Raw genomic sequence first — 23,446 nt, 5'->3', positions numbered from 1 at the left:
GCCACCATCCTCTGGTCAGTAGGGAGCCCAGCCTGGTCCACTCTCGGCCCACTCCCCAGACACAGGGAAAACCCCTGGGAAGCAGACAAAGAAAGCTCGGATTTCACCAAAACAGACCCCGCCCTTTCTCACACACACCTCTGAGGTTGGGGCTGCTCAAGCAGAACCAACACTTCCCCCTCCCCTGGAGTAGGTGTCTGCCCAGGTGAGCAGGCTTGCCAGTTCTGACCCCCCACAGAGGGTGGCCAGGCTTCTCTTAGATTTATAAAGTTCCACCCACAGGCACAAACAGGAAGTTGACCTGTACTGCACCAAAGGCTCCCTCCCTCCATGGCACCCAAGGCAGCCTGTGGGAGGGCAGACCGTGATGTCTACAGGTATCTGGGTCATGTCTGCAGCCTGAGTACTTGGGCAGCAGGAGTCCTTTGAGTTGAGTCTCTACTCGGACCCATCCCCAGTGAAGGGATGGAGGACCAAAGCTGCCCCCTCATAGCCAAGTGGGTTAGTGAATCTGAGGACAAGGCTGCAGATCCAGCTGGATTCTACTGGGCCAGGCTATCCCTCAACTCTGAGGAAGATTCCAGTTGGGCACAGGCTGAGTACTGGTTCTAGCCCAGGCAGTTTGCCTCAATCTACTTTGGCGGGGTACAGAAACAGTGACTCGCAGGGACCTTACATAGGACCCAGGGATTAACTGCTACTTTCTGGGCTCCAGGGGCTCCTGAAATACTTTGGGCTAATTTTCACATGAGGAGTTTAAGACAGGTGTGGAATGAAATGTGTGTGTGTAGGGGGTGGGGCTGGGGGATCATTAGCTTCCCCTCCCCCCACCATTCTGGTTTGCTCTGTGTGGGCTGTCTGCTAGGAGGGTGGGGCAAGACAGGCAAGTGTGTATCTATCCCTCTATCCCCAATTCATAGACCTCATAAAAGTCCCCTAATGGAAATCCCTGAAGGATTTCCTGAGCACAGAAGACCAGAATGTGGAACCCACATCCTTATAGGTAGGATTGACCTGGTAGTGTGCATCTGGAAGGCATGGCTGACGTTCAACGTTATAGACCCTAGATGAGGCCTAGACCAGCCAGCGGCTGGGAATGATTACTGCAGGATTAGGAGGCCTGGCTCCAGCTAGTCTGGGAGAGACCCCCAAGAAGGGAGGCCCTGGAGGAGGTCCCCCTCCTCCCCCCAGAGAACAGCTTTGTTCCAGGGTCTTTCAGGAGACAATTGTAGTCACAGTTCTCACACACAACAGACCAGAGACCCCAAACCATTCCACAGGGTTCTAGACCTCCCTCTTAGGTTGACAGGGAATGCTTCATAAGGCAGCCTTGCTTCCAGGAAGCAGAACATCCCCCCCTCCCCCCCCTTCCCCCGCAATACCCCCTTCCTTAACAAAAGGCTTCTCCCCAGCCCTAGAACATCTTGCATTCTCACTACTCTTGCAGGCAAATCTAAAGGGAAACAGACTTCAGAATATCAGAGGAAGTAACATGGGAAAGTGTTATTATTTAGCAATATTTCTGACATGGTCTCTTTCTGCATAAGTTATTTTACTGATCTCCTTCAGAGTATCTTAAAAACAAGGAGTCCTGCACCTCTCCTGAAACCTCCAGAATCAGAAATGCCTGTGTGTCAGGACTGGGGGAAGAGGAGGGCCTAGGTTCTGCATTTTTAAACAAGAGACCGAGTTCTAACACACACTAACATAGGAGAAACCCGGAGAGGGTACAAGGAGAGGGAAATGGAAGTGGGTGGGGAGCAGATAAGAATATGCTGAGCCTGAATCCACAATGATTGAGGCCACTGAGTGACTCATATCACAGAGGGACAGCTGGTCAGGCAAGGTCTTAGGCATGGGGCCCAGTGACCCACACCTCTGCCAGGGATCACATGGAGATCCTCAGGGAAGACAGGGATAAAGAAGCAGCATCCTATCTTCCCTAGGCCGTGAAGAGGTCTAAGGGTGTGCATGCATGCAGATCCTGCTTTCTTGGGAGCATGCAGCTCAGATGGAGTGGGGGAGGGGACCTATCCATTCCCAATTCAAAAAGTGAGAGGAAAATTCAGTTCAAGGAAAATCCAGTTAAAGACTAGGGAGACACCTGGTGGTCAAATAAGAAAAAGAGTAACAAAGGCAATGGAAAAAATATATATATTTTCTTTTTTTTTTTTCAGTAAAACTGGAAAAGGCTCTACAAAAAGTCATGATTGCATCCACTCCAGTAGTCCCAGGCAGCATACCATGGGATGAGTGTGTAGGTGGCAGGCACTCACGGCTCCATTCCATGGCTCTCTTCCAGACTTCCACCTTTGTAGCTAGCCCTGGTATTATTAATACAAGGGTGAAGCACCTAGATCAGATGGTACTAAGCACCACTTCAGGGAAGGCTTCAGAGTGGTGGGTAGAGGAGTTTGGTGTCTACCATGTCACCCCTTGGCTCTGAAAGCCTGGGCTGCAGTTCTGGCAAGAAGTTCCCCTATTCCCCTACAGGTTCAGGGAGCCTGACCCCCCTGCTTTGACCTCAACTTGCTCGTTCTCACCTCAGGGCCTCTGTATTTACTTTTCCCTCTGCCTGGATTTCTTTCTCCACATGTTCACATGGCTCAGTCGTAGTTCTTTAGAGGTCCCAGCTCAAATGTCCTCTGCTCAGAGATACCTTTTCAAATCTTACTCTAAACTAGCCTGTAAGCACTATCACATTACTCTATTTTTCTCCTTGAGAGCATTTTTTCACTATTGAGAACTATGTTTTGTGTGTGTTTGCTCATTGCTTGTCTCTTCTACCAGATTATAGGTTCCATGGGAGCAGGGACCTCATCTATCTTATCAGTGCTATATTCCCAGAATCTAGAACCAAGCCCAGCACATAGTAGGTTCTCAAATATTTGCTAAATTGAATTCTCTCACAATGAAACCATTCCCTATGCTAGGCCCCTCAGACTAAGACAGGGGCCCATAGCTCACAACTACAGGACAGAGGCAGCCCTAGCAGAGGACTAAGAGTCTCTACCCCCAGACTGTCCTGCTAAGCTTGTTTCAATGCCCAGCTCTGCAGTGTCTTCATCTTGAAGGCTTGGAGAAGTCTGGATGGTTGGGGTTGCGGGCCTGGTTGGAACAAGTGTCAGAGATCTGGGGCATAGCCCCCTTTTTGCCAGAAGAGGGTTTTTTGGCCACTAGTCCATTGTCATCCTTGATCTTCTTGAGCCGGGCCTTGCTCTTTGGTGGTATGGAGAAGGTGAGAGAACTCTTGTTGAATTCAAGTGGGAAGACACCTACATCTCCATCAAAGCGGTTCTTGGACACCTGCAGATACCGTTTCCCTGGCCCAGTTACCAGTTTCCTGTCCTGCAGGATCAGAACGTTGTCTGCTTCCTGGCTTGCCTGGGGGATAAGGGACAGAAGGAAGAAGGAGCAAGAAGATATATGAGAGAAGCACAAAGGAAGGCTGAGTGTGCAGGAATAGCAAGAATGTGGGAAGGGAAAAGTACTTCCCCTGTCACCAAAGCTCTCTGAACTACTGACCAAAATGCTGGGGTCACTTGAGTATTTTAGTTCCCTGACAACCCTGTTGCTGTCCCAGATTGTGTACATGCTGTTCCCTCTGCTGCGAACACGTCTGGCTCCTTGGCTTGCTACCTCACTCAACCTGAGCTCCTTATCATTTAGGTCCCAGTCTAAATGTCTCACTTCCCTGGAGAGAACATTCTGGATACCCATAAATAAAAAAGGCACCAGCATCTTTCCACTTCTATCATTCTTTTCCCCAGTTCCATGTCCGTTTCATCATGACACATAGTTTGCGTTCCTTGCCCTGTCTTCCTTGTGCCCAGCCCAGGCCTGGCACGTAATAGGCACTCACTCCGTGTCCCATGGAAGCTCCAGGATCCCAGGCTGGTCCTGCTGCCCAGAGGGCCCTCCCACTTACTTGCTTATTTCATACCTATTGTTGCCAAAACCCAACCCAACCTTTGTTGACACCTCTTCTAGAAGTCTCCCCAGATGTCCCAGGCTGACTCAGATGCCTTTTCTCCCCAAATACCTGTGCTGCCTATCACAGTTCTTAGTATTATCAAAGTGAAACTCGCTCAGTAATGTCCGACTCTTTGCCACCCCATGGACTATACAGTCCACGGAATTCTCCAGGCCAGAATACTGGAGTAGGTAGCCTTTCCCTTCTCTAGGGGATCTTCCCAACCTAGGGATTGAACCCAAGTCTCCCATGATGCAAGCGGATTCTTTACCAGCTGAGCCACAAGGGAAGCCCCAAGTATTATCATATTGAGTTGTAATCACTGTCTTCTTTTTTTGTGTGCTGTGCTATATGGCATGTGGGATCTTAGTTCCCTGACCAGGTCTCCAACCCTTGCTCCTTGCATTGGAAGCACAGTCTTCACCACTGCACCACCAGGGAAGTCCCTCATTGTCTTATTCTAGCACATGTATTCTTCATGTTATGACTCCAGAGATAGCTGCCTCCTGCCTGTTCCACACGGGTAGTCAAGATGATTTAAGACTGAATGAGGGCTGTCCCTGGTCATACCTGCCCCCTCTACTCTCCATAGCTTGAGATCTTCTAAAGTCCACTTACTTTGGCTGAGCCAAAAATGGATGCTGTCTGTAGTTCTTTATCATCATCCTCTTTTCGGGGATGAATGACCAGTGTTACATGGCAGCTACTGTCTGTTGCAAACTTCCGAAAGGCCCCGACAATGTAGTCTTGAGCTGCAATCCTGCCCAACAAAGCAAAGAGGTTATCAGACACAGAAGGACAAGAATGAACACATACTCCTGGTTCGTTCACATCTTACCACAACATCACTCTACTTCCTTTTACCCAAGGACTCACACTTAAATTCCTGTCCACACTTACCACTGTCATACTGCACACCTCTATAAAGACAGAAATACATATAGAGAGCTATGTGCCTGCACATATGTCAGAAAACAAGAGTACAGTGTTTACCCAGAGGCCAGCTGCCTGAGAAGATGTGTGTTTAAGTGGGTTACAGCTAGACAAGAGGAGGATGTCACCTGTCTGTGGACAGCTGCTCATGACCCATCATGAACTGCAGATTGTCGATGACCACATGACAAATGTCGTAAACATAGACTGCATGTTGCATTGTGTCTATTACAGTCCTGGGAAGAAGAAGAGACAATGAATTCAAGAGTCAGTTACAAGTAATATCTAGACCATGGCAGTCTGAAGACTGTTGGGAGTCTGTTCTTCTGCCCTCCTGTTCTTTCAAAGCCCCAGGCCTGGAAACCTCACCTGATGCTCTGTTGCCCATGAAAAGTCATGAAATAGAGGGGCAAGTCCTCAAAGCGGTCAGCCCACTCATCATATTTGTCGAGTTGCTCTTCCAGTCGTCCCACAGCGAACTGTGTCAGCATGACACGGGCTAGTCTCACGTTGCTGATCTCAAAGCTACCCCACAGCGTGTTCACTCCTTGGTTACACAAATCCAGGGCATACTCACTGATGAATGTTGTTTTTCCACTGCCTGTCGGCCCTGCACAGGGGTTGAACACAGACCTGGGTGAGGGAGTAAAGCCCTAACCTTGAAACCAAGATCCACAAGAAGCTTCAAAGTTGGGAGGGGAAGGCTCCTTTTAAACATTTACTATGGCCCAAACCCACATGCTTTAGTAATCTAATCCTCTGCCCCCAAACCCACCCAAGCAGTGAGTTCCCAAAGGGTTACCTGTGAAGACTGTCAGCTCGCCCTTCCGATGTCCCTTCAAGAGACGATTGAGGTCTGGGAAGCGGCTCCAGCGAACACCAGCTGCCTGCTCCACATTTGACAGTTCTCCTAGCACCTCCTCCCGAAGCTGCCGGAAAGACACGATAGACTTGTGCCAGGCGGGCAGGGCAGTACGCAGGATACGAGAAAGGTTTAAGCCTTGGTTCAGAGCCTCCAGAGGAGAGGGCTGCTGGTCCCCAGGCCGCACCAAGGAGCATCGTTTGGGGTTCAGTTTTCGGGCAAACAACTTGGCAGCTTCCCAGGACCGAAGGTCATTCCCCAGCCAGAGCACAACCCGTCGGAACTGTTCGAGGTAAGGAAGCAGGGCAGGGGGTAAGCAGGCTGTTCCTCGGGGTAGGGCTAGAGTGGGCAGCCCTGTGGACTGGCTCAAGGCCAGACTGTCCAGCTCACGACTCGTCAATACCACTTCAACATCTCGTCGACTGATCAGTGGTAACCCAAACAGGTTGTGGTAGGCACCAGGCCGGGGAATGGTGGTCTCCACATACTGCACCCCACCACCCTGGGTTTCGGCCCCTAGTAGCTTCAGGCCTCGCAATCCCAAACCTCCAGGGGAGAACCAAGGGAAGACAAGCCTTCGAGCAGGCCGCAGATAGCGCACGCTGAAACGCTTAAGTGTGTCATCTGTCACTTTGGTGAGGCCAAACATCATGCGAGCTAGCTGGGCCTCCTCTGGCTCAGGCAGCTCCCAGAGCGGTATGGCTCGGTCCCAGATCCTCCGGACCTCTTCACTGTCCTCAGCTTCTGGGGCCTCACTGAGTAGAACCCCTTCTCTGGCCCCATCCCCTTGCCCCTCCACGCCGGCCTGGAAGTCTTCCCAGCTCCCCTCTGCTAGGGTGGTCATGCAGAGAAAGCGGCCCGTGGTCTTGTCAATAAACAGGCTGAAAGAAGTGGCTGCAACAGTCTGGTCCTTGAGCTTTGAGGCCCCCACAAAAGGACTCGGTGCCCGCAGGCAGCTGTGTCCATCCTGGAAGGGGATCCCACGGGCCCGCAAATACTGGCGGATTTCAGTTGTGGTTACAGGCAACACTGGTGCCTCCAAGGCGGGAAGAGCCTCCTTCCTGTACCGTCTGCGAGGAGGGCCAGGGGCCAAGCTTCGGGGCAGGCCTCTCCGTCCCATCCACGCCCCACGCAGGGGCAGCAGGATGCGGAGGGGGTATCCGCTTCGGAGGAGGACCCACATTCCTACTCAAACGGAGGAAGTTACTGCTTGAAATGCCTTAGGTGCCTGGTTTGGGTGCCTTCACTACTAGGTCATACCCTAGGGACCCTGCACGCTGCTCTCTTCTCCCTCTGAATCCTCTTCAGCTCCTCTACATTGCCACCTTACATCCACGCCAGACGACTTTTTCACGTCCGCGTCCCTCTGGCCGGTCCCTCCGCAGCTATCTCACCTCTGCCACCTTCCGCGCCGCCCCTTCCTGACGCGGTTTCTCTCGATCATCTCCTCGCCGCTACCGACCCTCCTCTGCCCCTCTTCGTCGTCCTCATCTCTGCGGCCGTCTGTGTCCCTTCCGTGGTCCCTCTCCTCTGGGCCCCCTGCTAAAGGACCGCTCCACAGCTCCTCTCAAGGGGACTCCAGGCAACTAGAGTGTTGCTCCGCCGCTCCCGCCGAGGGGCGCCCGTTGTGCCTCCGCCGGGTGGCTTCCTCGGCTCCACGGCTAGGAGCTCCGCCGCTCCTGACCCCAGCCCCCGGGTCACCACTCTCGTCTAACCCCTATCACCTGCAACATGGGTCACGCGAGCCACTAGTCGTGACTTCGGAAGCAAAACTGCCGCGATGCAAGTGTTACCGGAAGCGGAAGCCTCTTGTCTGTCCCGCCCCAACTCCGCGAGACCCGGCTTGACGACCGGAGAGCTGTGGCCATGACGGCCCGCGGGACCGCGAGCCGCTTCCTGACGAGCGTCCTGCACAACGGGCTGGGTCGCTACGTGCAGCAGCTGCAGCGCCTCAGCTTTAGCCTCAGCCGTGACGCGCCCTCGTCCCGCGGCGTCAGGTGAGCCAAGGAAGGGCGTGGGGTTGCGACTCCAGCCGCGGTCGCCCCGGGTCAGGGGTCACCTTGCTCACCCTTCTCGGGTCCCTCAGGGAGTTCGTGGAACGGGAGGTGGCCGACTTCGCCCGCCGGAATCCCGGGGTCGTCATATATGTGAACCCGCGGCCGTGCTGTGTGCCGAGAGTAGTGGCCGAATACCGTGAGTGGGGCCGGGCGAGGGCTGGAGAGCGGCGTCGGAGGGGGGCTCGGCCCGTTTGCCTGCCGCTCGTCTGACCCCTGCTCCGCTTCTGTTATTCCCATCTCCCTTCGACCAGTTAATGGAGCTGTGCGCGAGGAGAGCCTCAACTGCAAGTCGGTTGAGGAGATTGCCACGCTGGTGCAGAAGCTGGCCGACCAGTCGGGCTTGGACGTGATCCGCATCCGCAAGCCCTTCCACACGGACAGTCCTAGCATCCAGGGCCAGTGGCACCCCTTCACCAACAAGCCGACAGCACTGGGCGGGCTGCGCCCTCGAGAGGTCCAGAATCCTGCCCCGACCCAGCGGCCAGCACAATGAAGACCAACTTAATACCCAGAGTTTGGACTCTCACTCCAGCAGAGGTGGTTCCTGCTCCTGGTTTGCTTCACGGGAGACAGATGGGGTCCACCAGTGGGTACTTTTGCTTAGGATAAAGAAGAGCTGCCTGTCTCTTTTGATGTCCACCCTGAGGGGCAGGGACTGTGAGTCTCCTCATTCTCAGCCAGTTGGCATCCTGAAACCTGAGAATCTTCAGAGATTTGACTGGGTCTTCATTTCTCAAATCCAAATCAATAATAGTGATCTCAAATCACAGTGAAGGCTTTCAAGGCTGGCTTCTGAAGAATTCCTTTTGGCCTGTTTCTGTAGCCAGTGACCAAGAGAGTCTGCTGTGAGCCTGGCATTGGGCTAGGCCCTTTATATCTATGTGAATGTTTGTGTGCAGATTAGAAAACTGAAGTTAATAAATTTGCCAAGGTCACACTTGAAGTTTGCTTCAAAATATGTGCATTTTTAAACTGTAACACCATTTTTTGACTATCCTAAAACCAGAAGCAAAATGAATAATAACTCTTCAGGATGGTGTAGTATCAAAGGCCATATGATTAATCTAGGTTTAACCCTTGCAAAGAGTGATTCTCAGACCATCTGATTAACAGGCAGCATCTTCTAGACCTAGGGAGGGGAGGAGATGATGAGAAAAAGAGCCAGGAGGTAAAAACCTAGAAACTTTTGTATGAATTCTTGAATTGTCATTAATTTTATCATCCCCTTATCACCATGATCAGTAAATAGTGATCATTTTAAAAAGCTACTGTGTGCCTGTTCAGGACAATCAGGATGGAAGCTGAGGATCCCAACTTCTGCAAAATTAAAAAAATAATAATTTTATTTTTGGCTGTGTCGGGTCCTCATTGCTGCACACTGGCTTTCTCTAGTTGTGCATAGCCTTATTGCAGTGGCTTCTCTTCTTGTGAAGCACAGACTCTAGGGCACGTGGGCTTCAGTAGTTGTGGCAAATAGCTCAGTAGTTGCATTCCCGGGCTCTAGAGCACAGGCTCAGTAGCCGCGACGCACGGGCTTAGTTGCTTATGGAATCTTCCTGGACCATGTCTTCTGCATTGGCAGCCGAATTGTTTACCACTGGGCCACCAGGGAAGCCCTGAAAATGGTTTATGGAAAGCAAACCCCACTCTGAAACATATTTATCATAAGCTTAGAAGCCTGTCTCCTGGTGATCAGGGGAAGACCAGCCTAGACCAAGCAGACCACTCATAGTAGCTGTGGGGAAAAGGGTATTTATTAACCAACAGTAGGGGGAGGAGCTGAGCCCAGCCTCCCCACTCTTGTCACATGCCTGTCCCGCCTACCTGCGTGGTGAGCGGGGGCATTTCTAAAGAAGTGTAGCCAGTTTACAATAAATACATTCATTATGGGGTAGAGGAAGGAGAGGTTGGGTGAAGGGCAGTAAAAATCCGTGGGATTCCACGTTCTCAGCTACAAAAATAACAGTCATCCTCACCCGAGGGAAATGGGGGAGTTCAGTCAGGTTTTGATTGTCCCATGTGGGCCTGGAGACTTCAGAGGCCCCTGGACCCTGAAAGTGCCCCGGTGAGGTAGGACAGGGGTGGGAGCCAAGCATCCAGACTCCCAACCTCTGCCCTTTGCATAGTTCCGAGAACGGGCATCAGTGCCAGGTGAGACATCAGATCTCTCCTCCCCCTGCTCTGATCTAGGGGCAGCAAATGCTTGGTCCCCATAAGGGAGGCTGGCTCATTGAGTGCAGTGTTGGTCACCCGTCCTAAGAAGTGTCTGCAAGGACAGCTAAATGGGAGACGGCTCTCCCTCTGAAATGTTCATGGACGAAATCCGACAGACACAGGTTCAGTGCAGCAAGGGGGGGCTCAGAAGGTGCATGTGAATGGAAATGTAAGCACATGTGCATGAGGAAGACCATGCCTGGAGCTGTCTCTGGCACTCCTGAGAGTGACCAAGGGGTAGGGAGGCTGACTCACAAGGGCTACACATTAGGGGAGAAGAGGGAAGGATACAATAGTCTTACCTTCCCAGGCTGGCCTGTTGCCAAGCTCTTGCCAAAGAGATCATCACATGGGGCTGGGACTACAGGAAAAGACTAGATAGGATGGGAGGTGGCAATTGAGAGGGTACCCAAAGTTCAGAAGAAGGGATGAAACGCAGGAATGCACCAGGAGGTGGGGGTGGGGGACCTGCAGCCCAGCTGATAGGTATTCTTCCACGTGTGCACGTGAATGCACGCAGGGCTCAGGTGGCTCTGGTGGCTGGCAGAAGTCTGGTTTGTTTCCAGAACCATCCAGCACATAGGGCCAGGCAGAGGGTGGTGACCTTGAGGCCACCTGGACCTGCAGAGCCCTGCCTGGGAGAAAGAGGAAGGGTGTAAGCAGGTGAATGGGGCAGGAAGATGGCATCCTCTCCTCCCAAGTGCTTAGGTTAAAAGGGAAGAGGAGTGGGGGCTGGGACTGCAGAGCCTGAGGGGCACTTACCTCTGAGGAGCACCGGTTGACCTGGGCTGCTCACAGATGGGTCTGTGGAGAGACTGAGAAGGGGGCTTTGGCTGGGCCTGACGCTGGCCAGCCCTACAGGGACATCATAAAGTTGGGATAAGGGCCTGGAGTTGCAGGGATGAGGGTAAGTTTTCCACTGGGGAGGCAGCGGCCCAGCCTGGTACAGGCAGGCTGGTTTGGAAAAGCATTTGTCCTGGGAGCCTGAGCTCAGACAGAGCTCTCATCCAGATGCTCTACGAGATGTGTGTGCTTCCTCTTCTCCAGGATGCGGCTGAGCTCCTCCGCGAAGGAGCAGGGCCCCGCCGGCACTCCATTGTTGCTCTGCCTCAGGAGCACGTAGCTGTTGCCATTCATCCTGCGCAGCCGGCTGGGCAGCGTCACCAGCCCATTGGTCAGTTCAGTTGGTGGTGGTGGGGGGGGCGGCGGCGGCGGGGCTGGGGTCCCCTCTCCGGGGATGATCTGGAGGCAGCCACCCTCCAGGCCCCCAGCCCCCTCCCCATCATCACCGTCGTCTTCCTCTCCAGGACACTGGCCTGAGACCGTCTGCAGCTGCACAGCAGAGCCCCCTGCCCGGCCAGCCCGACCCAGTGAGTATTTTCGATGGTGCCCTCGTCCACCTCCCCGAAGACAGGCCACGTAGAAGAGGGAGGAAGCCAGGATGAGGCAGAGGCCACCAAGTGCAGCAATGGCTAACACATACAGCAGCCGCACATCTGGAGCCAGCTGCGCCCCAGGCATGGCAGGGGCTTGTGGAGCAGGGGCTGGAGTGGCTGGCCGCACCGTGAGGCTGTAGGAGGCCAGCAGGGTGCGGAGGCCGTTCTCGTCAGCATAGCAGCCGTAGTGGCCGCTGTGCTCAGGCTGCGTGTCTGTTACCAGCAGCCCATCCACACCCACGCGGTAGCCATCCTGCCCATCGCTCAGGCCCATGCTCCCATTGAGCAGCCACAAGGCCCGGGCCAGGTTGGATGGCTGGTCACAGGGCAATAGGACATCATCGCCCCGGAGCACAGAACGGGTCTTCAGTGGTGGTGGTGGCCCTGGAGGGAGCAAGGGACAGGAGAATGTGGTCAGTTTATCCTGCTTATCCTGGGAGGGCACTGGAGATGGCAAGCCAGGTGGTTCACTGTTAGGTCCCCCGCACCAAGCACAGAATCTCGAATTACAGACTAAACCCTCTGTGCTCATGCTCCCACGCAAGGTTCAGTTGGCCATGTCAGTGGTTTCAGTTCCTGACATCTACTAGTGATTCCTCATCTCTGTCTCCAACAAAGAGTTTTCTACTGAGCGTAGACTTGACTTTCTTCTATGTGCTGTGCATCTCTTGGACATGTCACAGGAACTGAGGCCTAAAGCTCCCTCTTAGACTACACTGTATTTTTCTTGAATTGTCATCACCATGTATGGCACCACCAGCCATTTCCCAGAAACTTGAGTCTCCCTTGTCTCTCTCTCCCCTTCACCTTTGTATCTAACCCTCACTAAGATTCTGCTTCCAGAATCTTTCTCAAACCTTCACATCTCTCCTTCCCCAGCTGCTGGCCCTCACCTAATCCATTCTTTATGCAGCAGTGGGGTGACCTTTTTTTTTTTTTTAGTGGGGTGACCTTTTAAAAACACTAAGCTGATGATGCCATCCCCCTGCCTCAGCACAGTCCTGCCCATCTCTCCAGCCTCTTCTCTCGTTCAAACACCAAGCTTGCTCTTCCCTCTACTTGGGTGTTGTCCCCTTCCTCGTGCCCTGTATTAGCCAGGTTAACTTGGAGGAGAAAGCATAACAGTGAACAAAAGCACAGATTCCAGTCAGCCTGCTTGGGATTAGGCTCAAATTCTGACCCTACTGCTTAAGAGCTGATCAATTTTGGGTAGTTTACATATTCTCTCTGTTACTCAGAGAGATTGCCCCTCATGGAGATGGTAATAATGGCACCTTTCTCATAGGAATGCTCTGAGAACAAATAAAATGCGTGTGTTTGATCAGTGCTTGCCGCATGGTAAATCCTCGGTACATATTAGCTATGATTATTATGATTATTGCTCTTGCTTCAGATATCAGCTCAGTCATCTGATCTTCCTTGGGGAAGAACCTATTATCTCTCAAACCCTTGTCATAGTTGTAATTATTTCTTTTGTATCAAAAAAAACAAAAGAATTGTAATTTATTGTGTGATCATTTAATTGCCTGCGCACATACTTGGCTGTAAGCTCCAGTAGTGAGGAGAAACTTCACATCTTGAATCTATTTTCTTATTTATAACTTTTCGTTTTGCAACAAATGTTTGTTGAATACTTACTCTGTGCTAGGTCATTCTCACTGAAAGCACAGAGTCATTCAGATATATATATGCACATACAAATGGCATCAAATGGTAAAGAGGACAGACTATGCTACGAGACCCACACATGGCCATGATGTCACTTACCTGTGTCCCTGTTGCCCTCGCAGCCTCGGTTTCCTCTTTCCATGTCCTGTATGAGTGCTGTCCTGGAGACAGAGGATTGGGATTCAAGAACAAGGGGAACTGGGCTGTAGTCTGCCCAGTGGAAGGGTCAGTAAAGCTGTTACTAACCACTGGACCCTACTCCCCGCAGCTGGCAGGCCCTCCTTCACCCCTTCGGCCCTGATCCCCAGGGCAAATGGGACCCTCGAACCCCGCCCCCCAACCCCCATGCCTCTCACCTGCTACTCTGGGACCTGTTGGCTACGGTGGTGGTCACCATGCAGGCATGGGTGCTGGGGTCCCAGCCACAGTAGGGATCCCGGGCCAGGATGCAGTCATAGCAGGAGCGGTAGCGGGAGCAGCTGGACAGTGGTAGCTGGATGACGCCACTTGGGGCCCCCACGTAGAGGCTATGCTAGGAGTCAGAGAGGACAGCTGGTTGGCAGCACCTCACTCCCACTTACAGACACACACACACGCAGCCAGTGTCCAGCCTTCCACCTCCCTCTGTCTGCTCTGGCAAGACCAGAATATTGAGGGTCATGAGTCAGGGACTACCTGCATCGGAGAGATGACCAGGTTCTCCACAGACTGGGGCTCCTTGAACACCTGTGTCTCTTCAATAATGTGCATCCCAGAGCCCAGGACCACAGCCTTGTGGATCCAGCCATCAGCTGGTATGGGAATGGCAGAAGGTCAGACTCCAACAGTGGAATCTACTCTCAGCCCCCTGCAATAAATAGCCTAATGGGAACAGCTTGGAGTCCTGAGGTCAGGGACAAGGATTCAGCCAGTAGCAGTGGGTTCTCCCGAGATTGGAAACTCCAAGCTAGTCATGGCAAGAATTATTGGATTTAGAAGCATTAATGACCAGGGTCAAATGTCATTGTGGTTGGTGACAGGAGTCAGCAGTCACCAAGAGCTAGCGGTCCTTGGGGACCAGTAGTGAGTGTTCACTGAAGAATCAACATCAGTGGTCACCAGGGTTTTGTGATCGGGGTCATCCAGGGGACTGGACGTCAACAGGGATCAAGGACTCAGGCCAGCAGTCACCAAAGGGCTCAGGCCAGGGGTCAGAAGCACCTGTGCCCAGAAAGAGCAGGTCATAGGTGGGTCCGGCGGGTGTGCTGACAGGTGTCCCCGTGAGGTGTGTGTAGCGCACACTGCGCTTGAGCAGCAGGGGCCGTCCGCGTGCAGGCACCACAGGCCGAGCCATCAGTGGGTGTAACTTCACAAAGTCCAGGACCAGAGATGGCAAGTCCTGGGATGAGTTGTAGCCTCGGCTTCGCAATGAATCTGTAATGCACTGTGGTGGGGAATAGGGTGGTGAATCTTAGAACTCTACCACTGGCCCACCCTCCCCACAAGGTTAGACCTCCTCTCCATCTTAGGGGTCCTGTCTACTCACCGAGCCAGGCCGGGGCTCTGGCACCCCGCCCTCGTAGCGGCCCCAGCGCCGGACACCATCCTGGTATTCCATGTAGGGGCCTGCAAAGACAGCCTGCACCTCGGCCAGGTCATAGCGGCATATGGCTGATGCCTCCAGGGTCTTCCTAAGGATGGGATGGAGGGGAGAGGGCTGAGTCACACTGAAAGGAGCCTGCCTACCTGCCCAGCTTGGAGCCCACTGTTGCCCTGACCAATCCCAGCCCCAAGTCCACAAGCCCTCTCCTGAGTGGCAGCAGACCCCTGGATGTGCCTGAAGTTCTCCGTCTGTGGCTGGCTTCCCCCCAGGGGGTCCTATCTCATCTCCCCTGACCTCTGCTCCAGCCCCTACACTGTCCCCATCCCTCGCCTTCCCTCCGTCCCCGAACTGACCACTGTGTGGTCAGCGTGAAGGCCGCATAGAAGTGTGTGTGTGCTGAGGTATCAGCTTGCAGGCTGCAGACACTGCGCAGCATCTCGTACTGTGGGATGTGGCAGATAAGGCGCGCCTTCAAGAAGGAGGTCCACTTCTTCTGCAGGATCTTCTTCCCTCCCAGGTCTCCCTGGGGAAGCAGGGGGCAGGGGGTCAATGGCCAGAGTCAGAGATTCACCCTCTACACCCTTGCCCTGACCTCAGTCCTCCTCACCTTGCACACGCGGGCCACACGGGCCACACGGTGACTGCTGCGGCTCTGAGCAAAGCTGCCTGCACCCTCCTCAGCAGCACGCTCCGTGAAGAAGTAGTAAACTTTGTCGTCGTCACCCACGGCACTGGCCTGGCTCTCCCGCACCAGGACGGAGAACACAAACTCAGCATCTGTGGGTCAGGTGGCTTCTGAGATAGATTGAGGATCTCCACCCACCGCCCCCACCCCCATTGCACTGCCCTTATTCAACCACACCCAGGAAGAGATAGGCTCACCTGGGGATTTGGGGATGGGATGATGGCCAACTGCCCAAGGGAGTACAGATGCAGAAACAGTCCCCTGCCCCCCACCACCCTGGGCCTCATCCTCCTAACCATTGAGCCAGTGCATTGGTGCCTCCTCCGTCCTCAGGGAGTGTGGATGCCGGCTCCGGCGGATGTCAGGGATGCTCCGGAATTCATACCGAGTGGCTGTGTAGAGGCCTCCATCTGAGGCACAAACATGTCCAGCGTGAGAGACACGTCACACACAAGACACAATACTACATGGGTGGCAAGTCCTAGCAATGAGATCCATGCCCCACAGACAGCATGCCTGTGGTTGAGGGGCCCATGTGGAGAGGAGAGCATGCTTACCAATGATGAGGCCAGTGAAGCCGCGGGCTGGGTCGTAAGGACACTTCTCCTTCCCCTCCTCGAAGCTGGTTGGCAAGGTGAAGGTCTCAGCATCCTGGGGGAGGAAGGGCCCAAAGTCAGTGATCCTGAGGACAGGCCGGGGTTTTCGCCAAAGGTCAGACGGGTCCAGGGTCAGGGAGCAGAGGCAAACACACTCACAATGGCTGCACAGAGAGGCTGGAAGGCGTGAGTCCCACATGCGTAGAGGTGGGTGGCGTTGAGCCGCTGCAGGAATCGCACGTGGTTGAAACACTCAGTCTGTGGGATAGACGAGGAAGGCTGTGAGCCCTGGGCCTCCTTAGAGACCACTTCCATTAGGCCAGCTCTGTGGTCTGGCCCTTGCCCCCACCCACAGGACAAACAATTCCTTCTAAGATCCTGGTGGGTGTTCTCACTGCTCAGGACACAGACTGTTCCCGGGAACTCACTGTCCTTTGGTCTCTCAGGGGCATGACTCCTCTTCCCTTGGCTAGCTCAGCTTACCTGACACACCTGGCTGGCTTCTCCTGCATCTTCTGCAGTTCCCTAGTCTGGGGGCTCCAGGGCTCTCACCACCTGAAGATGCTTCTCTCTTGCATCTTCTCAGCACCATCCGCCAGTCATGGAGCTCCCACACCCGCTTCAGGGTGGCATTACCAAACCTACCCCCCAGGTTCCAGCCATTGCTCCACCTGCTAGCCCACAGACATGTCGAACTCATGCTGTCAGAAATCAAGCTCGTCGCCTCCTCCGTCCTGTGCATCTTCTCTCTTAAACCTGTTCTTCCCGTCTTTCCCACCTCACTTCACCCATCCATCCTATTACTCAGTCCAGAAACCAGGCGTCATCTTTGCTGCTTCCCATTCCCTCACCCCCACATTCAGTCTATCTCCATGATTAAGTCTTTTTTTTTTCTTTTTTTTTCCATGATTAAGTCTTTTCCTACAAGTCCCATGACTCGGTCCACTTCCCCTCCACTGCCCCCACCCTATTCCACATCATCACCGTCATCCCTTCCCTGGACAGCCACAGCGACCACCTGCCAGCTCCCGCACCTCTGTGCCTGTCTTTACAAAAGCTGTTTATTGAGTCAGTGAATGAGGAATACATGCACACAGTGTAAAATTCAAAAGGTACAAAGGGATATGTTGTAAACAGTCTCTTTTTTTATCCTGTTGCCTTCAAAGGAGACTGCTGTTACCATTGTCTGGATTTTCCTTTCAGAGAGATTCTACCAGTCAGCACCCTCTTGCAACCCACTTTCCGAGGCATATTTTAAAAATGTAAACCAGATCATGTCACTGCTGTATTTAAAACCCTTCTGTGACTCACCAGAGTCCTGAACATAGGGCCCCACATGCTCCTGGCCCTACATGACAGAGCCCTGCCCCTTCCTGTGGCCTCATTCACCCTCCTGCAGCCACAGAGGCCTTCTCTGCCCATCAAGTGCCCTAAGCTGATGCCCTCTTGACTTCTTTGCCTTGTTAATGATTCCTCCTCCTGCCTGTTACCCAGGGTTTGAGTCCATTCAGGCCTCTATGTCTTTACCCCACCCTCACCAGGTGCAGACTTTGGCATCCAGCCCTCCTCTCCACCAGCCTGCTCAGGCCTCCCTCCTCTGACCCATATGCCCCCCACCTTCGCACTACCTTTCTTGTCTCCAGACTCACTCTATTTTAATTCATTTAGTGCCTGAGACCAGATAAATATTCTTAAAATAGTGTTTCCCCAAGATGTTTCCATTAAAAAGGGGGAAGGAGGGAGGGGGAGTTCTGTGGTCAAATGAATAGAAAACCACAGGTAAAAGCTACCTTTACTGGGGACACCTCAAAGCCTTAAGGGTATCGCTGTGCATTGTAGGATTGAGCATGCAGCATTTTCCAGACTCATCTAACTATTAAACATCTCTTTTGAAAATTATTGCTTCTCAGAACATGCTTTGGGAAATGTTCTTCTAAAGTCAAAGAATGGTCCGGGACCAGCAGTGTGTCAGCTTCATCTGGAAGCTCATTAGAATGGCAGAATCGCAGATCTTCTGAATTAGCACCTGCATTTATAATACACCCAGGTGATTTAAGTGCATGTTAAAGTTTGAAAGTCTCTAAAATATCAAATGGTGAGGGTACCACTGTCATAGAATAAAATCCAAACCCCCAGCTGGGTGTTAATAGCCCTCCATAAATTGGGCTCCATATGCTTCACCAGCTCCATTTCCCACCCATGTTACACTTAGAGGCATCCTTTGATGAAATCTCCTGGAGACGCCTTTAAGTGCCGCAGACCCACTAAATCAGAATCCCCCAGCTTGTGGGCCTTGGGGTATTTTTAAACAGCTCTCCAGGTTCTTCCCTGGCAGTCCAGTGGTTAAGACTTTGTGCTTCCACTGCAGGGGGTGCCATTTCGATCCCTGGTTGGGGAACTAAGATTCCGATGTGCCACACCATAAAAAAACAAAAACACTGTGTAAAAAGCTCTCCAGATGAATCTGTTACATAGCCAGACATAGGACCCCTGCAGACATTCTGTTCTTTAGCTAGAAAGGGCTGACACTTCACTAGAGAGTGTTAGTTGCTCAGTCGTGTCCATTGTCCAACTCTTTGTGACCCCATGGACTGTAGCCCACCAGGCTCCTCTGTCCATGGGATTTTCCAGGCAAGAGTACTGGAGTGGTTGCCATGCCCTTCTCCAGGGGAATCTTCCTGACCCAGGGATTGAACCAAGGTCTCCCACATTGAGGACAGACACTCTACTGTCTGAGCCACCAAGGAAGCCGGACACTTCACTAATACCTACAGAAAAGTGGGTACTTGAGCTATTCCTTGACCAAAGCCTCATTTTTTTTTCATTGAAAGTGGAGGATAACACCATTTCCTAGGATTATTTTATTTATTTATTTATTTTTTCTTTTCTAGGATTATTTTAGAATGAAATTAGATAATAGCTAAGTCAGCACTTACTAGAGATTACCTATTGTTATCATGATTATTATTTGGGAGCCCCGAGGAGATTAAGATAATATCCAAAACCACGCTAGTAGGTCACCAGATGTTTGCATTACAAGTATTGCTCCCAGGCCTGCCACTCCAGCGGCACTCACAGTGTCCGTTGTGGTTGCTGCAACTGACTGACCGATCTGTACCTCTCCATCTGTACCTATCCATCTGTACCTCTGTGTCCCCACCAACCATGAAAGCCCCCACTGAAGAGAAAGAGGAAAGGGGTTGGGAACCGGGTTGATCACATACCTGGTTGTTTTTCCCTTTTTGATGACATTTGCTTTGCATCTCTGGGGAGGCCTCCCAGTGAATCTGGAGGGGGTGGTAAAGGGAATAGGCTGAGGCATCGAACCCAATCCCTTTGCCTTTCCCCATTACCTGTGGACAAGGTGATAGGACCCCAGGGTGAGGTAAGTGTCAGAAGGAGAATTGGATGTAAAGGAGACCTGAGCCAGGAAAGGCAGTGCTGTCTGACCAGGGGGTTATGGAAGACTGACAGGGTTTCCGGGAAGTTGAGGTCCTAAGATGCTGAATGAAGCTGGATACCCTCTGGGTGGTCTAGGCTCCAGGGGCTGACCTCTTTGTGAGTCCCGTCTCCTATGTCGTGCGCATTGAGAGAGAACAGGGCACCTCGGGCTCCCACCAGCAGCCTTGCGGAGGCCTCTTCCAGCAGCAGTGTTGAGTAGTTCTGGGCTTGGCCCTTGAAGTGCCGGGTCCCAGAGAGCTCTGGGGAGAGCAGGATCTGTGAGCCCAGCCCTGGGACTGCCCCCCCACCTTCAGCCCCTGGCTCCTGCTGCCTTTCAAGGTTGGGGATGTCAAACCTTCGTAGGGGATGGTCATCCGCGGGGTGGCATCTAGTTCTCTGGATGGTCTCCGCAGTGAGGGTCCAGGGACTGCAGTTGCTGTGAGGAAGCTCAGGAGGAGGGGCCAGAGCCTCCCCCACATCTTCCTGGGGAGGCTCAGACCAACAAGACCCCCAAAGGGAGCCAGGGCCAGAGGCTGGGGGATGATGGGAAGAACAGTCACAGGGATTAAGGTCCAGGGAGGTTGCTCACAAGGTCAGAGGTCATGGGGCCAGGGAGGGTCCTGGAATTGGGAAGACATGGAATCACATGATTGTGCGGCCATGGAATCCCAGGTAAGAGGTCAAGAAGAGGGGTGGATTCCAGGCTGCCTCTCGGCATCAGTTACAAACTCCATGGTGGGGTCACACAGGGGTTGTAGGTCACTGGTGGGGTCACCCTGCCCCAACAGCAGGGCTAGTTCTGGTTCACTGAGGTCTGTTTTCTGAAGAAAAGAAAAAACAAACAGAAAAAAAGTCCTTTCATCTGTGTGTAGATGGAAAGTAGATAGCATTCCCCTCTGAGTTCAGGTGGTATCAAAGGGAGGAGGCCCAGCATCTACAAAACTCCCACAAGAGGAATGAACCCCATCATTCTGTCCTTGCTGTTCAGATGCAGGAAGCTGGGTGGAGCTTGCCCGCTTTACAAGACCCTAGACTCCCTTCAACCCAAATCTCAGGTGACAGCCCTTCTGTAACCCAGTCAGAAGCTCAGCTAGGCCTCCATCTTGGTAGAGCCCAGGTTCTCAGGAAGAAGCCTTCTCCCAGCAGTGAGACCCAACTCGGGCAGTAGCTGCCCCTCCGCCTGCGGGGGTGCCTTCTGCAGGAAAGCCTGGGCAGAGATGCTTAATGGGCCTTTGTTTAGTTTGTCCTGTTTTCCCTTTGTTTTTTCTTTTCCCTGGCCTGAAAGCTCCCTCTGGAATTTCTCTTTAATTAGATATTTCTCCTCCTCAGCATTCCTCGCCAAGGGGGTGAACATCTCTGCCCTGCCCAAGCGAGTCTGTACTGTACCCTCTGGCTAAGCATCCACACGTGCCCCTACCTGCAAACAGGCACTCACAGGCACCAAGATGGGTATCTGCCCCCTCTCCCCTCCGCCCCCCTCAGCCGTGCAGTTGTCATACCAGTGCAGGAAGCTCAAGTGTGCAAGGTCACTCAGCTGAGACATGAGCAACATGGAAAAGGGGAACGACAGGATCCCTGAGATGGTGGCCACCTCCCTTGGTACATCTTGGAGACTGTTACCACACCTGGACCCTCCCCCATGGCAACCAGCTGGGGATGGGGTTGGGATAGGTGGCAGGTCTGATCTGACCCTTGAACTTCAGGCCTGATCTCTGAAGTTCCTTGGCTGGGCTAGGTGTGGAGAAAACCTGACTTATCCAATCTTACCCAATCTCATGAGACAAAGCCAGAGGGGCCACTGGCCTCTCCCTTTCCTTCCAGGTCAAATATTAACTAGGTGGCCTTGAAGAGAGGGGAGGGACTGGGAATTGGCCAGAAAGAGAACAGGAATTTGGAGGGTTTTTTCAAGAGGTTAAGGTCACTACTGTTCTGGAGCAGAGCCCAAAAATGGAGAATGGAGTATGAGGAGACTGAAGAGGCTCCCTGGACCACAGGAGGGGCATCAGATCCTGGTCTGGGGGCTGGGGCAGCAAGAGGCCCCAGGCAAACTGCCCAGGCCCCATCTCTCACTGTGGAGGCACACCTGTTTACCTTTGGGGCCTCCTATTTGCTTAGAGCAGAAGTGGAGCAGGGGCGGGGGGAGCCCTAAGGCTAGGAGGGATCAATCTCTAGGATTGGGCAAGAGGAATACACCCCAGGTCAGAGGAACCACTCAGAGTGTGGTACCTGGCACACCGACAGAGGTTTAAACGAGTCACATATGTCCAGAGGAGGGAGATGTGCATGCACGTAGATACACACACACACATACATATTCATAGGAGGGCTATGAGCACACGTACACATGAAGAGTCAGGCACACACATTCACAGCAAGGTCTGCACACATATGTTCACCTAAAGGGCCTGCCACCTGTCTTTACATATTTACATGTAAAGTTGTATTCACATGCCCATTCAATTAGCAAGGCACCCAGTCTCAGGGGTTAACAAGGAGGGTTATATACCCACACATATATGGAAAACTGTACACCTATTCACAGGAGGGTCCTGCACCTGTAGGGACACACACACAATCCCACTGATACATGGGTCAGGCACCATCATGTCCACAAAAGGATCAACTACATTTGTATGCACACAGTCCTCAAACACACAATTACATCTACGCAGAGACAAGTGTATGTACACACAGGGGTCCAGTTCTCACGGCAGGCTTGGAGGCTACCAGTATCCACTGGGGGTGAGATGCAGAGCAGAACCCTGCCTCCCTTCCCCGAAGTCCTAATTCTAAGGCCAGAATCCAAGTTTGTGTTTGTGTGTGTGTGTAAAGAGGAGGGAAGTTTCTGATCTCAGATGCTCAAATAGGATGCATGCATGGGTCAAGGCCAGTCTGGCAAGGGAGGGAGGGGCTACATAACCCAGGCAGGAGGAGGCCCCTTGATTTAGCAAAGTAAAGATGCAATGGAATAGGAACTTAACCCACCTCTACTCCCATGTCTACTGCAGTTCTAGATATGGAATTTGGGCCGGAGCGCTCAGCCTGCATTTAACCTGTTGGGCAGGAGGGTGGGGCTACATGGGGCGGGGGGACAGGCGGAGCTGCCACCCCCTTCCCCCAGTGACCACAAGGCTTCAAGGTCTCCAGTTCACATCCCACACACCATCTCCGGTTCCAAAGCTTGCGATCCTCCCCCAGGGCCGGCCCCCTGAACTCTGACCACCTTCCCGCTGTTAGATCTTGGGGCGGAGGGAACTGAGGAGGGTAGCCACCAGGATCAATGTAGGATAGGCAGGCTGTCGACCTTCATCCCAGATGTCCACCTGCCTAGTGTAGGCGGTATCCGTCTCTGCCCAGTACGATGGCGGTCTCTCCTGGCCTGAGAGCCCCTCCCCCGCTACCCTCTCCTTCCTTCATCCTGGACAGTCCGCGGTTCTCTCCTCTCTTCTGATCTAACCTCAGTCTCTACTGCTGCAGCTCGAGGACGAGTTCTCCTTCGATCCCGCCAGACGCCAGGAGACGTGACCCAGATCCCGGGGAACACTGTTCATCACGCGGGCCCCCGCCCCACTCCAGATCCCGATTCTGCGGTGGCAGGTCTGCGACCAGCGCCGCCCGAGGCCTGGCCCGCGCCCGTCTCCAGCTTTTATGCGGGACCAGGGTACTTGGCGGTGAGAAAGGCCTGGCCAAGCCTGGAAGGTTTAACAGACGGAAGGCCTGGCCTGGCCCCCGCCCCCCGGCGCAGGCCTTGCCGCTGCCCGCACTCCACGCCTGTCTCACCTTTGCTAGCAGATCCCCGGCCATGCAGACGGCGATGCGCGGCTCCGCGGCCCCACAGCACCAGCTGCGGGAGGAAGGGGCCGCGGCCGGAGGCGGGGCGGGTGGAGGCGGAGCCGGGGGTGGGGCAGGGGCCTGGAAGGCGGGGCCAGGGAGGCGGGGCGCGCGGAAAGGCGCTCCCTGCTTTCGCGCCCCCACCCTATACTATAGGTCATGGCTCAC

General features: G+C 53.3%; 3 protein-coding genes across 5 annotated transcripts; 1 reads left to right on the top strand and 2 right to left on the bottom strand.

The window, feature by feature from the left end:
- Positions 1–2,134: 2,134 nt before the first annotated feature.
- TWNK (twinkle mtDNA helicase) lies at positions 2,135–7,530 on the bottom strand. 2 transcript variants are annotated; one of them, XM_043925076.1, is made up of 6 exons: positions 7,163–7,524; positions 5,709–5,835; positions 5,276–5,516; positions 5,035–5,142; positions 4,592–4,733; positions 2,135–3,384 (listed from the first exon to the last, which is right to left on the bottom strand). In XM_043925076.1, the coding sequence occupies exons 3-6, from the start codon at positions 5,395–5,397 to the stop codon at positions 3,064–3,066; spliced, it is 693 nt and encodes a 230-aa protein (XP_043781011.1). In that variant the 5' UTR covers positions 5,398–5,516; positions 5,709–5,835; positions 7,163–7,524; the 3' UTR covers positions 2,135–3,063. The 2 variants fall into 2 exon arrangements, with proteins under 2 accessions (XP_043781011.1, XP_043781010.1); XM_043925075.1 differs by having other exon boundaries at positions 5,709–7,530.
- A 43-nt stretch (positions 7,531–7,573) lies between these two features.
- Positions 7,574–8,768, top strand: MRPL43 (mitochondrial ribosomal protein L43). Its single transcript, XM_043925084.1, has 3 exons — positions 7,574–7,765; positions 7,855–7,961; positions 8,077–8,768. The coding sequence occupies exons 1-3, from the start codon at positions 7,635–7,637 to the stop codon at positions 8,316–8,318; spliced, it is 480 nt and encodes a 159-aa protein (XP_043781019.1). The 5' UTR covers positions 7,574–7,634; the 3' UTR covers positions 8,319–8,768.
- Positions 8,769–9,557: 789 nt separating this feature from the next.
- On the bottom strand, positions 9,558–23,357 carry SEMA4G (semaphorin 4G). Of its 2 annotated transcripts, XM_043925073.1 has the most exons (17): positions 23,228–23,315; positions 22,433–22,500; positions 19,803–20,268; positions 19,559–19,707; positions 19,231–19,293; positions 16,166–16,264; positions 15,968–16,061; positions 15,707–15,820; positions 15,333–15,502; positions 15,079–15,248; positions 14,669–14,813; positions 14,344–14,566; positions 13,819–13,934; positions 13,500–13,675; positions 13,243–13,304; positions 10,802–11,859; positions 9,558–10,674 (listed from the first exon to the last, which is right to left on the bottom strand). In XM_043925073.1, the coding sequence occupies exons 3-16, from the start codon at positions 19,924–19,926 to the stop codon at positions 11,030–11,032; spliced, it is 2,535 nt and encodes an 844-aa protein (XP_043781008.1). In that variant the 5' UTR covers positions 19,927–20,268; positions 22,433–22,500; positions 23,228–23,315; the 3' UTR covers positions 9,558–10,674; positions 10,802–11,029. The 2 variants fall into 2 exon arrangements, with proteins under 2 accessions (XP_043781008.1, XP_043781009.1); XM_043925074.1 differs by lacking the exon at positions 22,433–22,500 and having other exon boundaries at positions 23,228–23,357.
- Between the last annotated feature and the right edge of the window lie 89 nt (positions 23,358–23,446).

This window comes from Cervus elaphus, chromosome 15 (assembly GCF_910594005.1).
Source record: "Cervus elaphus chromosome 15, mCerEla1.1, whole genome shotgun sequence".
In the NCBI taxonomy this organism is placed as follows: Eukaryota; Metazoa; Chordata; class Mammalia; order Artiodactyla; family Cervidae; genus Cervus; species Cervus elaphus.
The sequence above is the reverse complement of the archived record's forward strand: the minus strand, read 5'-3'. Positions and strand labels throughout refer to the sequence as shown.

Excerpts from the sequence above, each read along its gene's own strand:
- TWNK (XM_043925075.1), bottom strand. The coding sequence starts at position 6,951 with ATGTGGGTCCTCCTCCGAAGCGGATACCCCCTCCGCATCCTGCTGCCC. Across the intron at positions 5,517-5,708 it reads CGAGCTGACAGTCTTCACAG|GGCCGACAGGCAGTGGAAAA; the intron begins GTAACCCTTTGG and ends ACCCCTGTGCAG. Across the intron at positions 3,385-4,591 it reads CCATTTTTGGCTCAGCCAAA|GCAAGCCAGGAAGCAGACAA; the intron begins GTAAGTGGACTT and ends CTTATCCCCCAG.
- MRPL43 (XM_043925084.1), top strand. The coding sequence starts at position 7,635 with ATGACGGCCCGCGGGACCGCGAGCCGCTTCCTGACGAGCGTCCTGCAC. Across the intron at positions 7,766-7,854 it reads CCCTCGTCCCGCGGCGTCAG|GGAGTTCGTGGAACGGGAGG; the intron begins GTGAGCCAAGGA and ends CGGGTCCCTCAG. Across the intron at positions 7,962-8,076 it reads GAGAGTAGTGGCCGAATACC|TTAATGGAGCTGTGCGCGAG; the intron begins GTGAGTGGGGCC and ends CCCTTCGACCAG.
- SEMA4G (XM_043925074.1), bottom strand. The coding sequence starts at position 19,926 with ATGTGGGGGAGGCTCTGGCCCCTCCTCCTGAGCTTCCTCACAGCAACT. Across the intron at positions 16,062-16,165 it reads AGCCTCTCTGTGCAGCCATT|GATGCTGAGACCTTCACCTT; the intron begins GTGAGTGTGTTT and ends TTCCTCCCCCAG. Across the intron at positions 13,305-13,499 it reads AACAGGTCCCAGAGTAGCAG|GACAGCACTCATACAGGACA; the intron begins GTGAGAGGCATG and ends CTCTGTCTCCAG.